General features: G+C 43.0%; 1 protein-coding gene across 1 annotated transcript; it reads left to right on the top strand.

Annotated features, from left to right (window-relative positions):
* The first annotated feature begins 6,056 nt into the window (after positions 1–6,056).
* Positions 6,057–15,035, top strand: fgf5 (fibroblast growth factor 5). Its single transcript, XM_076104397.1, has 3 exons — positions 6,057–6,264; positions 9,667–9,770; positions 14,667–15,035. Exons 1-3 carry the CDS (start codon positions 6,057–6,059, stop codon positions 15,033–15,035), a joined length of 681 nt encoding a protein of 226 aa, XP_075960512.1.
* The last annotated feature ends 731 nt before the right edge of the window (positions 15,036–15,766 follow it).

Genomic DNA, 15,766 nt, shown 5'->3' with positions numbered 1-15,766 from the left:
GCTCGAATCAAGATGAAATAAAATGAAAGGCTGCATAAGGACACATGTTAATCTTAGACTGGTGTGTGTGTTACAAGCATGCATGGGGGGGGTGGGGGGGGGGGGGGGGGGGGTCAGTGTGTGATCAGGCCAAGTAAAAGGTCCAAATGATGATGTATGGTGGCCCAGGGGTCGGCCAGATGCAGAGGTGGATAATAGATTAGTGAAGATCAGTGCGGCTGTTTCCTGTGAGGAAAAACAGAGCAGATTTATCTTCCATCCTCCGCCCCCACGGCCACCCAGGGACCACTTACAGGGAAAAGATCTAAGTCTGATGTGTAAATATCTTCAGAAGGGATTTTTCTGAGAGGAAAAAAACATGGAAGAACCGTCACGAGTCGACCAGAACAAAGAGAAGAGCGGTCTTTGTAAAGCGGTGACCTGCAGATCTGTTAAAAGAAAAAGGTTTAGCAAAATAAAAAGCTACACAGAAGTTGTTGCAGGACTCCTGTTACATTTTGGCTCCAGTTTGTAAAAGTCTCAAAGTAAATCTTTAGGTAAAGGGAATGTTCTGGAAACAAGTCGGCTCAGAGACGCTGCAGCTTTGTTCTCCTCATTTGTTTCCAGCTTGATGCTCCGCTGCAGCGTCAGCAGATTTAGATCTTAATGTACTTTTATTGCAATCTCTGGAATGGTGAACAAAAGCACGCACGCATGTCAGCTCTTATCGGTTGATCGATCCCCGATCCCCGAAAACCTGTTTGCCACCAAGAGAGTATAGGATCAGTCTTCTGCATGGCTCAAAAATATGAGGACATACAGTATATATATATATATATATATATATATATATATATATATATTCTGAAATAGGTTTACTTAAGTATTTTAAAATGTAGAAAATCAATCCTTGAGTGTTGATTGAGACATCTTGAAGTCTATCAAATGTGAATCTAAAAGGCCAAAATGAGACACTCAATGTAAAATCGCTCACTCTTATTTAAGCCTAATCTATACTTCTGTAGAAAAGGTTCCTGAGAGCGTTGAAGATGGTTTGCAGAGCTCACAGAGATCCACAGAGAACATGTGACTCGGGGCCGTGCACCTGCAGACAGAGCCGGGAGGTGGGACTCCTGCCTCACTAAGGATTTCAAAACAGTGAGTCAAAATAAAAAATAAAAAATAAATGACATGCTACGTGCGATCTGTTCCCCTCCCTTGAGAGGTGCACGTACAGGCTTCTAATCCACTTCTGTTGTAACGCATCATTGAAAAACTGCAATCAACTGTTGATTTATAGATATGAAGTTGGTCAAGATTTTTAAGTGTTTTTTTATGTTTATCTTTCAACCAGCGAAGCATGGTATCTGAAGAATGTGTTCAGCAGCACGAATGTCACAAAGTCAAATTCCAGCAGAAGCACACAAACGACCGTCGGGCAACAAGCTGCAGCTCCATTCCTCTCTGCTGGATGAGCTCCAAGTTTAGGGTTGCGATCAGCTGCTCTCAGCTGTTCTCAGCAGGGAGCTGCAGACCTCCAATAAAGCCTCCACAGGGAACATTTCATCACCTGAAGTCCAGAACCTGGTCGATTGCTGCTGCTGTTATCTCTTGGCTGTGTGAGTGATGCACTGTTTCCTGCTTTTGGTGTGACTGATTCTCACTTAGATTTATCATTTTAATGATTCTGAAAGCAAGAGACTCAAATGCAGGACTCAGAGCAGCTGAAAGCAATCACTCATTTACTTGTCAGAGTTCAAAGCAGTAATTGGCAAGAGGCAATCAATCAGAGAGGGCAACGTAAGCAGGCAAAGACTGGGTAGTACATACAGGCAATGAGTGGAGGGAGAGAGGGCTGGCATATATAAAGCATGGGGAGATGATGAGGAAATGGACAACAGGTGTGCTGGTGAGAGAGGGGATCAGGTGACTGGGATTGGGCAACTACAGGGCAGGTGGTATGCTTTAGGGCGGGGCTTACTGTGATTGGCAGTCACTCTGCGTCACTCCTCCGCATTCCAAATATGGTAACTTCAACAACATGGCGACGACCGTAATCTAAGATGGTGATGGCGAAATTGGCGGACTCAAGGCTTCACAATGGCAGTCCACAAACCAATGGGTGACATCACGACGACTACGTCCACTTCTTACATAGAGGGTATGGTTGTAACTTTAAACTTTCGCTGATGGTGGGAAGCGCTGATGGGAACGTATCTGTTTGTGGATTCAGTGACATTTTTTTTGTCAATCAGCTGGCAGTAATTTGTTTGCGTAGATGAAAACGGCCTCTTCACACTGCAGGGCACGTCTCCATTCTTGTACAATAAACACTGTAAATCATATACGGACAGGGCCGATGAATATGAAAGGAACTTGGCTGACCTCTTTAGCCGCAGTAGAAGACGCAGCCAAGCCAGAAAAAGTCTGACGATCTTAAAAAATTGGGTGGCCAAAGAAAATGTACACACAAACTAAGCGTGCTCGAGACATTCGACTCCCACAAAAGGGCTCAGAGAGCAAAATAATATACAACGATCTGAAGCACAGCTCATTAGTTCTGACCCCATACATGCAGGACAAGCAAACGCTGAAAGTAAATAATTTGTCCACATCAGTGCAAGTATGAAAACCTGCTCACTGTCAAAGAGGAGCTTTGTTTCTGCCATTTACAACCTTACAAGTATCTGAGGAGCTGAGCAAGAAGCACAGACTGTTTATAAGAAGTTTGTTGACTGATGTTTTGAAGCCTCCAGTTTGGCGATTTCGCCGTCACCATCTTGGATTACGGCTTTGGCCATGTTGCTGTTTTTTGCAGCCGATAAACCTAGTGACCATATTTGGAATTTGGAGGAGTGAGTTAGTGATGTCCTCTACGGATCTGGTAGCCCGCCCCTAAAGCATCCCCTGCTTTATGGTCTGTTTGACTCTAAATGGACCATCATTTACTAAATGAACATCATGCTGTGTTGAAGAAGACTTGAAACTAGTCTGCTGCTTGAAAGTCCTGTGTTTGACACGTCGACCCAACACAACCTCCTCCCTGTGCACGAATGTGTGTGTCCAACACAACAAAAGATCCTAATTGACTTTTCATTGGGACTGTTTCTGTGGTGTCGTGGTCATTTCACATATTTCTGTGAGATCAGGGTACCAGAGTATATTATCCAAAGCTGAATTGAGACGTATACTGGTGTTAGACATACAGCCCAAAGGACTTTATTCTAAAATGATGACTCTGCAGACTGTTTCAGCACCACAGGACATCAGAGGAGTATCGTCATTATGTTGATGATAGAGGCCTTGGCCGGTCACGGGTTCCCACACGGCGCCCTCGACCCTCAGATTGATCACCGTCTCCGGGCTCAGACGGTTCAGAGCCGCAGCAGAACCTTCTGTCTGCCGTTTGCTTAGACTAAAAATCTGCTAAAAGCTGGGATCAATGGGGCGGGGGAATCAATCAGGATCATCCGTGTTTACACGACTCAGGAGGATTACCTCACTGTTACTGGAGTGGCCTCGCAGGAATGACTGGCCATTAGAACAGTGGGACTAAACACTGCCCTGCTGTTTACATAGAAGGTAACGCGGGCCCGGCCCCGACTCTGTGTGCCAGAGACAATTAGGCCCCCGATGCAGACCGTAATCCACCGCCGGGCGCGACGGTAATCAAATTCAAACATAGCTGGGCCCCGAAAACAATGAGGCACGGGATTACAGCGAATGCATGTGGTGATAGAAAATGAATAAAGCTTAACACCGAGCATGTGCTACAGTGACCAAGACTCAAAGTATACAGCGTCAGATAGAGGTTTACTTTTAAAACAGTATTTTCTTTCTGTCAAGAAGTACAACTAGGAATTGAAACAAGTGTGCAGGTATGCTATGACATGTTTATTTTGTGTAACTTTATTTTTAGAATCTTAATCACTCTAATTTAGCACCTGTATCGTGTTTCACGAGGCAAACGTCAGCTCACAGTAGAAGATAAAGGGTAAGCTTTTATCAATCTGAGAAATGAAAGGTTGTACTTTGTCTAACAGAAAAGTAACCAAAATGTATATTAAAGGACAAGTTCATGTGTTTCCAGGACTTTCTTGTAACAATATAAAATTTTGGACTTCGTATGTTTCTACAAACCCCAGATACGTTGAATGTCGACGTTTTTGCATTTGGTCGAAGCAAGTGAGGTAGGATATGGAACGACTGTTATTGAAAGTCACGTGGTTTAACAATGAGAATAACAAGCATGACATGACATCTATTGCACTTCTGTTCATCGTGGGTGAGGGGTCGCTCCTACGTTGCTCTCCCTGAGGTTTCTTCCTTTTTCTCTCCCCTTTAAAGAGTTGTTTTGGGGAGTTTTTCCTGTTCCGATGCAAGGGTCCAAAGAACAGAAGATGTTGTATACTGTACAGATTGTAAAGCCCTCTGAGGTCAATTTTGAGATTTTGGACCATACAAATAAATACATTTCAACATATCCTGTTGTTTGCAGAAACATACGATGCCAATTACTTTTTTTTTCTGGCCATGATGAGATCCCTTCTAGTGCGACTCTTCTGTAAGTGACAGGTGTACTCAAGTGTCCTGGTGAGCCTTGAGGGTGCGACAGTGAGCTGACATGAACAGCACCAGGACCCTGAAACTGAAGCAATTATTGCTGACTGGACGTATTCACACCAGTACTTCTCCTTCAAAATGTATTTAGTTTCAGATAAAATGCTGAACTTTAGTGGATCGAAAACGTCTCTAACTCTCAGGGCTCCATTGTTTCTCTGCAGGTTTTGGTTTCATATAGTGTTAACTACAACAACACCGCTGACTGGATGATTCATGTTTTTGCCCAATGGGACACAGTAAAGACTTGAACCTGTGACCCTCCACTGCCTTGCTGCTATGATGAAAGAATCTCCACAAATGATTATTTTTACCTTTACTCTGAACCAGAAAAGTCACCTATTATAGTAAAGATGTGTTTTATTTGAACATAATGTCTGTAAATGAATGAACAAGATGATTATATGACAACAACCTAGACAAAAAAACCTTTTATTTGTTCGGCATTTATACATATGTGTGTGGTTTGTGTGTTCGTTAGGCATCGTAACCGAGCCAGAGATGATACTTCTTATAACAATGATAATGTGGAATGACATGAACCAGTGGAGAAATCAGTTTAAATCACATTGTTGAGTTCGGGGAAACTCTTTCAGTGTTTTACTGGAGGACACTTTTACAGGTCACATGACTGTCGATGGGACACCAACTGCAAAACGTGACGTCCAAAATAATTACTCAGACGATTTTGAGAAGTAGGAGAAGGCCGAATCTTTTGGGAGAAAGAAAATAAAACAGATAAAGTGACAAAGAAAAAGTGAAGAATTATATGTTTAAAAAATCATCACAATGCCTCCAACGCTGCTCAGAATACATCAAGCGTGCACACAACAGCATGTGGACGTATCAGATGATAAGGTGGACTATAGCCTATAAATACGGCTGCCTGAGTCTCTCGGTGAGCCAGTGTTTAAACTCCACCTGATGATCTCTGCATGCTGTCCGAACCCCTCCGTCCTTCTCTCCTGTTTAACGGTTCATTATTTCGGTTCAACTCTTCTTATATGGAAACAACCGTCGTCAGAAGCGTCGGGGTTTTTCTCCTCATGTGTGAGTTTATCACGTCCTCGATCTATTAAAGAAAAAACCGATGTTTCCCTGTGCGTAAAATGCCGCGCTCAGTGCGTCCTGGCGCGGACGACTCTTTGGAACATGTGCGGTGTCAGTCGCGTTTCCTTCACGCCCCGCTGCTGCGGGTCGGTGCTGAGCAGGAGTGGCATCTCGGCGACAAAATCCGGACGAAAGAGCGTCCTTTAGAGCTCAGGCATGCATCGAGCAGTGAGATCATTGGCGTTATAAATATCCCCGTGCCAGCAGAACTGCTCCAGCTCCTGCAGCCGGGGTAATGCCCAGGAGCGCTGCACGCGTGTGTGTGTGTGCGTGCACAAGGTTTTGTGGCGCCCCGGACCAAAGAAAAATGCTAGAAGTGGCCTAGCGAGTGTCTCCTTTTTGGAAGAATGAATGTTCCTCTTTACCTTCTGACCGTCGCTCACTTGATTTGCGCCGCCGGAGCAGAGCGCGTCTCTCTGGAGCGCCAACTTCTGGAGGAGGGGATCCGTTCGGGACGCAGGACGTGCAGGCTCTACTGCAGGGTTGGCATCGGCTTCCATCTCCAGATTCATCCCGACGGCAGAGTCAACGGCAGCCATGAGCCCAACCAGCTGAGTAAGTCTCACGGCGTAACATAGCAGCAGAACTCCTAAATTATACACGTACTCTGACGCGCAGATGAATCCTGCGCGTCTCGCCGAGAACGCGCACTTTGAGCTGCGTTCGCTCTTAATTGATCCTCTCTGTGTTTAGCAGTTGCAGCTATTTAGAAGTTTTAACTCTACTGATTTACACAGGAGGAGCGTTGAGGACCGCGCGCCTAAACTTAGTCTGCCTGACCCCGGTGAGGTATCTGGTCCACGGGCCTTGTTTGTGTCGGCAGGTAGACTATTTGTGGAAGTGACAGGTGCAGCAGTGAGACAGGATGTGTTCACAATCAGCACCACTGTCATCACAGCGCTGCAAAGAATAGCCACCTTACAAACCAAGCTAGTGTCTGTTAGTGTCTATTATTTAATAATCTTACCTTCAAAACTAGTGAAACATATTGTTTGTTTTTCATGCAAATTCAATGATTTTACCTTTTTTTGAATGGAAAAAAGTCACAAATAAAAGGCAATAATAAGTTGTTATACAAGTACAATATTGTGCTCTGTGTGCATATCTTTTCAGCTAATATAAGATAAATACATTGATGTACTTCGCAGTGCAGACGGCTGAAGGCTGTGAGGTTATAGTGTCCACCGTGATTTGATGTGTATCTCCAGGGTCCATTCATTCAGCAGCAACAACGTAAGGTTTTTGGATTCTTTAGGCTGTTACTGCACGATATAGACATCATTTTATCATATGTTTTGTTTATATATTATTCTATGTGGATGATTATCACGATATATATTTAATAAGAATAATAATAATGTTTAATTTACTGGTGTTTTTCGTGACCAACTCTTTATTGGTTTAGCTTTTTCCCCCTGTTGCATTCATTGCGGAGGTTTGAAACCAAGTAACTAAAATATTGCGTCAACACATCTACATCTATTCACTGAGGTTATCACATATGTATTATAAATGAACATTCACATTCACATAGTGACATGAAATACACAAACAAATGCTGTTGTTTACAGTTTTAAGAGTTTTCTCCTCAAGACAGAACCCTGAAGAAACTCGAAATGTAGTCATGATGTACTATATACAATTATATATTTTGAGGGTCAATCACATACCTATGTCCAGTAAATACGACACTTTTTGTTGTCCATCTACTTTGGAGCATGCGCAACAGAGACTACTGGCAGCAAAGTTGCTTCACTCCCGGTTAGCCCTCTATGCTAACTTGAATCAAGATACATCAATTGTTCGGCTCTTCTAGAGTTTACAAATGTTATCAGAACCGGATCGATCAAATTCTGATAGAGGAACGAGTCATTTTGTGGGACTCAGAACAATACACCGTTTTATAGCTGCAACGATAGCACCAGAGTAGCGTTACATTCGGCTGTGGCGGAGCCTTGTAGAGGAAAACAGATTCAAAAATAACTTTATCAAAAATAAATGTCATGAATTCATCACCGTCACTGTGAAAGATGTTATCATGAAAAGATGTTTTATCGACCAGCTTTAGTCTGATAGCGGTATTCATGATCAAAAGTTTAAAGAATCAACATGATAATAATGTTTGTAGATAAACACAAAAGCAATATCTGCCTATATATATATATATGTTCCTCTATATATATATATATATATATATATATATATATATATATTATATATATATATATATATATATATATATATATATATTATATATATATATATATATATATATATATATATAAAATATATATATATATTTATATATATATATATATATATAATATATATATATATATATAAAGTGAGGAAAATTGAAATATAACCTGAATAAGAAAGAGAAAACAGAGACATGTGAGTGTAGCGAGATCATTTCCTCTTGTATCAAATACAAATGAATCAGTTCTGAGATTTTCTTCCAAGTGATGAATAAGATGAGATTTCACAAGAGAAAACAGTTTCTCTCCATTTGAAAACATTATCTCTGAACTCAAACAATATGACAAACACTCAAAACCTTTCCACAAACGCAGATGTGAACATTATTCAGCAAACATTCCCTTTGGGCTGCATCCATAAGACATATTATGAGCACCAGTTGTGACTGGAAACGTTATATATTAACGTTAAATCCAGCAGTTTTTAAATCCCAAAGCTTTGCCCGTCCCGTGTGTGAGTCCTGTGTCCTTTAGGCCAGAAGTCATGAATCAGATTCTCAGTTGTTTTTCTGCACCATCAGATCCCTCGTCGCTCCTCCTCCTCCGCTGACGAAACAGCCGAAAAGCTCCCCGTGAAAGTGCACTTGTGCCTCCATTTCATGGTCCCCTTTAGAAGACTTGTCAGGTTACATGGATTTCAACACGGCAGCCATGTGGCTTTGACAGCGCTGGAGACGAGCAGGAGACGAGCAGGAGACGGCAGGGCGTCTCAGATCTGTAACATGAAGATCTGTTTAACCATCACGCTGCATTACATTTCATATCGCTGAATACCTCGGACAGTTAATACACGTACCTTTACTGCTGAGACGTTATTCATCTGGGAAAACACTTGAGTTTACTTTCACTTTGACTGGGATTCTTAACTGACCCTGGAGCTGTACAGCAGGCAGACGGATTTATCGGTTTGACAATATCGTGTCAATAATCCAGACTGTGTTGTGGTCGTTCCTTTGAACCAGTGCATTGATATCATGCATACATCATGCAAAACAACAACAATAACAACAACAACAACAGACTACGCTCGTCAATAGTCTGGTTTAAGTGGGCAGGTTTACACAAAGGCCCAAATGTTGGAAAAATAACCTGCTGTTGTGCATTCTTTGGGATCCTAACTCACTTTACATTTTCAAGAATTATGTGAATAGAAAAAGTAAAAAGAACAAGTACTGATGCCCAGATTATATTTGTATTATTACGAAAGACAAAATGTTTATACTGGACACATGATAAAAACAAAAAACAACGCAAAACTACTTGGTTAGGTTTAGCAAAAGAAAAAATGACGGTTTGGCTTAAAATCAACACAGAATTGAAAGAAAACAAAACTGCAGAAGTACTTTGCTTCACACGGGACGTGAACAGCGTTCTCCTGTTTTTCCAGGAATTTGTCAAATGTCAGAAGTAAATGTTGGCCACAACAAAAATGCATTTACCCCGAAGCGTAATTCACAATGCAGTTTCGTTGTATGGGAACATCATCTTTAGGAGACCAGGCTGGTGATCCTGCCTCTGTGAACTCCAGACCGCCGCTGTTCGTCCCACAAGCTGCATCAAGTCCACCCTGATACGCGTTTGTGCCAGAGAAGTTTGACATTCCTCCTTGAAGAGCGACGAGATGTAGCAAAACGACAAGAGGAGTAAAAATTCACCCTGTCGTCCATCACTCATCAGAGCGTGTTGTTTGTCCTCCCAGGTGTCCTGGAGCTCTTTGCCATTTCTCAGGGGGTCATCGGCATCAAAGGGGTCTACAGTAACAGATTCCTGGCCATGAATAAAAGAGGACGGCTCTACGCAACCGTGAGTATCCCGCATGCCTCGCAAACTCTTAAACCCACCGTCAACACATTCATACTGCTGACTGTGCAGGTCTGCTACAAGCCATTTTGAAGGGACACTTATTTGCACTTAACAAGTGTTGCAAATGTTGTTGTCCAATCAAATAGAAGAAATAGACCTTAAATTGTTAGATAATGGGTTTAAAGATGCACTTTTTGGTGGTTTGTCCAGACCTCTATCAGACTCATCCTGACCTCTTACCTCCTAGATGAATATATATGTTTAGCTGCTAAATGCTCCAACTAACTAAGTATATTTGCTTAAGTACCGTACGTAAAGTTACTACAAGGAACAATTAACTGGTTCTGAACCAGTCCCAGTCTAGTCCTGATCCTCTATCAGACCTCCATCAGTAAAGAGACCATCAGAGAGAAGATGCTCTGTTTCTATAGAGTTGTTCTTGATGCTCGTCATCGGGGCCACCGGGTCGGATTCTGGTGAAACCAGATGAACTCATGCAGGTTCACCAGAAACTCCTTCAGCTCAGACTCCAGCAGAGACCGGTCCACCGTGGACAGACCCAGATCCTCCAGCAGAGACCGGTCCACCGTGGACAGACCCAGATCCTCCAGCAGAGACCGGTCCACCGTGGACAGACCCAGATCCTCCAGCAGAGACCGGTCCACCATGGACAGACCCAGATCCGACTTCACCTGCAGCCTTGGACCTGCAGTAAACCTCCTCCTTGTAAAACCAAAACAATTAGCTAAAAAAGGCTAAAGGGCTCCATAGAGCTGCTAAGTCGAGTGATATTCATTGTCAATATAAAAACAAATATTGATTATTAGAGTGCATCTCTCTGAACTATCTTTTATAAATGAAAGTACACATGTCGATAATGGCAGACTCTCTTGTTCAGTCTCCATTACAGGAAATCATTCATGTTGTAAGAGACGCTTGAGAGAGAAGCTCCAATCATGTGTCAGTTTAGGAACGCCATTGGACGCATCCCGCCGAAAATCCGACACGCAAAACTTAGTTTGAAGCCTACTGACGACTTTAATGGCTTTTCTGAGCTTCCAGCTGCATCTCGTGGTCAGGTTATTTTTGTTGTACACGCTGCTCTCAGAGATCACAAATGGATTTCCTTGCTCCTTGTGTCTAATCAGACCTCCTGCCAGAGTCCACGCCTGAATCTGCATCTCATTTGCAGATGATGTGATGCTCTTCTCTGCTGCAGCACAACTTCTTTTGGACTCATAAAAACACGGCTGTATTTCTCCATCAAAACGTTGCAGCTAAATTTGTCTTATTTATTAACTTGTGCAGCTTTGCATCTGTGCTGTGTAACAAAAATCCACCAAATCTGACATCAGCATGTCACGGGCATACTGCTGTAATCTTTAGCCACAGTTTTCGAAGACTTTCAAATCCCCCCAAACACACAATAAGCCCAAATCTGCCCACAGCAGCTTGGCCTCGCCCCGCCCGTCAGCAGGCGGGCCAGGGGCCAGCCAGCCGGCAGCCGGCCGCTCCGACGAGTCGTCTGTGGGAGCCTTGGCAGGCGAATAGATAGAAGCGGCTCCCCATTAGCATGTGTTAATGGCAAGAGCAGATTAAGTCCTGTCTGGGACGGCTGATAATATACAGAGTAGTGAGCCACAAAGTGAAGATCAATATGTTGAGTAAACAATCAGCCCGGGCGAGCAGCAGAGCCGGAGAGTCTGTGAGCTGCTGCACACCCCCCCCCCCCCCTCAGCTCCCCGGTATTGTTTCATGAAACCCCGTCAGCGGGGAGCGATATGGCGTCTCTCTCCTCAAAAGTGTGTTCTCAGCCACAGCTTTCTGGAACCGCGCTAATGCGACTGTGAGTCGTCCAGCAGCAGATGCAGTTGTCACTCCAGCTTATATAAAGGAGGGAATTACAAACTTTCTCGGGGTCGGAGCACAAACAAGATCTAAATATGAACCGAAACTGGGCAGACTGCAGGGGGGGGGGGGGGGGGGGGGATTGCCTCAAACTAAAACCTGATCATTGTTTTGGTTCCGCTGGACTCATTATTTATCCTGATGAGCAATAAACAAGATCAGCGCTGGTGGAGCTGCCTTGCTCAAGGGCATGACAGCATGGATGGGTAGAGTCTCCTTTTGTTCTGTGTTGACTTGTCTCTGGTCTGTGATTGTTGATTACTAGATCTTTCTTGGTCGAAGGAGTTTTTTCCGTGAGAACTAAAACCCTGTTTGCTGAGGATCACTGGTTTAAAGCTCGGCATTAAGGTCGCGCGTACATTCTGTATTTTTTTTAAATGGATGTTGATTGTTCCATTTAACACAAACTCTAAAAGCTGATAGCAGACTTTTAGACATTTTAAAACTATTATATAAATGTTTAATGTGCAGTAAATGAACGTTTGATGTTTTAATCGGGGCTCTTTTTCTTTGCAGCTTTGGTGCTTACTGTAGAAACCTCGCGCTCTGAGAGACTGGCTCTCTGGCTCCAAACCGTCGCAGTCGGAGCTTATTTTGTGCCTCCGGAGCAGCTCTGCCTCGGGGAAATATTTGTATAACTAAAACTCCAATCTGTGTCTACAGCTGCACTGTGCTATTTAACCGCCGTGATGATTTGGGGTGGATGTAAACCTCGGGGGGCCACGGTCGGGCTCTGGGCCTCACGTCTGGGGTGTCAGGTGACACCCTGACCCTTATCTTGTTGCATCGTCCGTCATATCTAATATTCAGATGTTTTCACAGTGGCAATTTATTGGCTGAGTAACGGGCGAGGAGACAGATGCACATTGCTCTGCACGACCTGCTCAGCGGGCCTTCGCAAACATAATCTTTAGAAAGGGGGAAGGGTCACCTGCATTTGTTGAACAAACAAAGAGTGAAAGACAGAAATGCAACCACTTGATTGAACTTGTGCTTTCTGATTTATTTATTAGATATGTCTCAGCTACAGTTTATTTTGCACCTGTGATGAATTTTAACCCACTTTCTGAAAAAGTGTTTCCAGTATAAAGGTCCTACCAGACTTTAGCGTTAATCTGTTTACCGTTAGCATTGTGGGGTTTTGAGTGGCACATTTCAACAAACATTTGATGGACTGCCATTAAAGCGGACATTCATGGTCTCCACAGGACGAATCCTACTGACTCTCGTGCCACCAGCAGGTCTAACTCGACACTAATCTCAAAATCGACTTGCTGCATTGCCACACGATCGGGCGCAGACATTCATGGTTCCCAGATATTGCATCTTAATGACATTTTAATCACCCCCTTCCCTCTGGTGCCAGCAGCAGGTGAAATGTCTCCACAACTAATGTATAGATTGCATCAAAAGTTGGTTCAGACATTCATGAAATGAATTATGATCACCTGACGAGCACCACCATCAGTCAACATTTAATTTGTCCGATATTTTGGTGTCTGACCAAATATCAGCAAATCTCATTTTTACATACAGCTGCTCTAAGACAGCCACGTTTGTGCATATCAGAGTCAAATTAAAGTGTGGCTTTAGTTCAGTCTTAGATTTTAGGGGAACTGCAAATAATAAAGAACCCTATCCATCTGTGTGCAGTAGTGAGAATAAAAAGGACACATTTGTGAAGTTATATTATTTGGGTAGAGGAAATATGTAACTTTCCACCACTGCCCTAAGCACAGCTTACCCGAGGATCATGGGAAAGGTCCCTTTAAAAGAGTGTGACCAATCCAGCAGGGCAAGAGCCAGGTTAAACAGCTGTCCAAGCATTATGATTTTAACAATAAGATCTCTGGAATCTGGCTGCAGCCATTAAATCCTATGAAACCCAGCAGGAGCCAAAGCTTTCCCCTGGTATGTGTGTGTTTGCGTGTGAGAGTACATTCATTCATGCTCCAGTGGATCTGTTTCCAGATGTGTGATTCCCTGACTGGTACCAGAGCCGGTATGTTGCTCAAATGTAGCGTTGTGTTAAATCACTGCAATCCACCCATAGCAGTGACTCGGGAGTTCTGTTCAACTTTCTAATCATCTTTAAAAAAAAGACTAAAAACAAAAGCCAAGAGGAACAGTCGGTCACTTTGAATAACTTACAGGTTTGTGCTATTCTGCTGCGCTCTCTTGTGACTGGCATGTTTACCAAACGCTGTAATGGCATCATTTTCTGCTATGCTGCACTCTTCAGCAAAGCAGAACAGTTTGTTTTATTTCAGAATGGCAGGAGGTTATGCAAGGAAGTCGTACTGCGGCGAGAAAAGCCGCATCCCTGGGTACATGTCAGAGTTTCCCACCCTGAGATATTTATAGGCACAAAACGGGAACATTCAATGAATATCTGTGAATAACATGTGGTGCAGCAGAGTGTTGTCTTTACATTTTACAACTTATTTCAGTTTGGTAGGTTTTGTTCAACCTGTGACTCAAATAATTTCTACATGCAGATCCAGTATCGTGTTCTCAGCAGTGGAACATGTGGAACAATTTACAACTTTAGCAGGTTTTAAGGTTTGTTCATCAAATATGAATAAAAAATCAAATCAATCAAAACCAATGAATGACTGAGATCCATTCTTTCTGCTACTTCTTCAATATCAATATCACTTCTTATATACTTTATATTTTTACTCTTATTGTCGTAATTAACTTTTTCTATTTCAGTTGAATTGTTTTACTTTATTTATTTATCTTACTCTTCTTGCTATTGTGCTCTATTTTGTAACGGTGTCAGTATTATTTCTTTTACACTTAATAATTGTTTTTCTATTGTTCATATATGTTTATATTTGTATTCTATTGTTTTCTGCTATTCTTCTGTCGTAATCTTTAATGATACTCTGGCACAAGAATTTCCTTCGGTATTAATGAAGTTCTATTTCATCTCATTAGATTAAAGTCCAGCGGTAACACCCGTATATTTCCTTTCTCTTGCAGGAATGGTTCACAGACGACTGTGAGTTCAGGGAACGTTTCCAGGAGAACAGCTACAACACGTACGCCTCGGTGATCCACAGGAACCACAGGACCGGTCGCGACTGGTTCGTGGCCCTCAACAAGAGAGGGAAGGCCAAGATGGGCTCCAGCCCGCGGGTCAAACCCCAGCACGTCTCCACTCACTTCTTGCCCAGGGTCGGCCTGCACGACAGGAGCGAGCGAGGCTTCACCATCACAGACAGGAGCAAAGAGAGGAGGAAAGCCCCGCCCCCGCCGCCGCTGCCGGCCAATCCTCCTCTGGCGAAGGCCGTCCAAACAGGGCCGAGACGAAAGCAGGTCAAGTACTGGCCCAAGTACCGGTTCGGATAGATGTCAAAAGGATGGGGTACAAAGTTCATAGACGCTGGACATACAAGTGATGGACGTGCCCCAAAACACTTTGTTCGCGTATGACATTCAAAGCATTCCGAGTATCTATGTGTGAAAAACCTCAAAGGGCTGCCAGGTTCAGCCATTGAGCTCCTCTCTGCTGAAGCTGTGGTGGTAGTTGGGAGTTTCCACGTGAGTGGAGGATGCTCTCTCCTGTTTCATGGTATCTTTTTGTGCACATGAACATTTTCTTTAAAATCAGCTAAAGCTGAAATCCATAACTTTTTTGCCTATTTTAGGTGAGAAATTCTTGAAATACTTTCTGAATGATACATCAAAGAGGGAACAGTCGTCCACGTTGTTTTACTATCTTGTTTTCTACTGAACATGTCCTCAACTGACTTTGTAACGTCCTCCGTTGGTTAGGGACTGTACACACATTGTTTTGAGGTAAATGCGGACTAGAACAGGGGAGGGAGGGGTCGTGTAGCTTTTTCTTTTCTTTTCGCCAAAAGCGTACATACTGAATTTTATGGGATGAATGGAAAGGGTCTTTTTTTCACCCCAGATTTATACTTTAATTCAATTGTTTTCTGATATCTATTTATTTCTTAAATATCAAAACAATAATCATAATAAATGTGTTTTTTTGCAATAAGCAGGAGACAACAATCACGTCTTTGCATCAGGGATGTATTCTCCTCAGTACAATCAGTCAGCAGCTGACACAG

This window comes from Anarhichas minor, unplaced genomic scaffold, assembly GCF_050575085.1.
Source record: "Anarhichas minor isolate MPS153535 unplaced genomic scaffold, ASM5057508v1 ptg000030l, whole genome shotgun sequence".
In the NCBI taxonomy this organism is placed as follows: domain Eukaryota; kingdom Metazoa; phylum Chordata; class Actinopteri; order Perciformes; family Anarhichadidae; genus Anarhichas; species Anarhichas minor.
The sequence above is the reverse complement of the archived record's forward strand: the minus strand, read 5'-3'. Positions and strand labels throughout refer to the sequence as shown.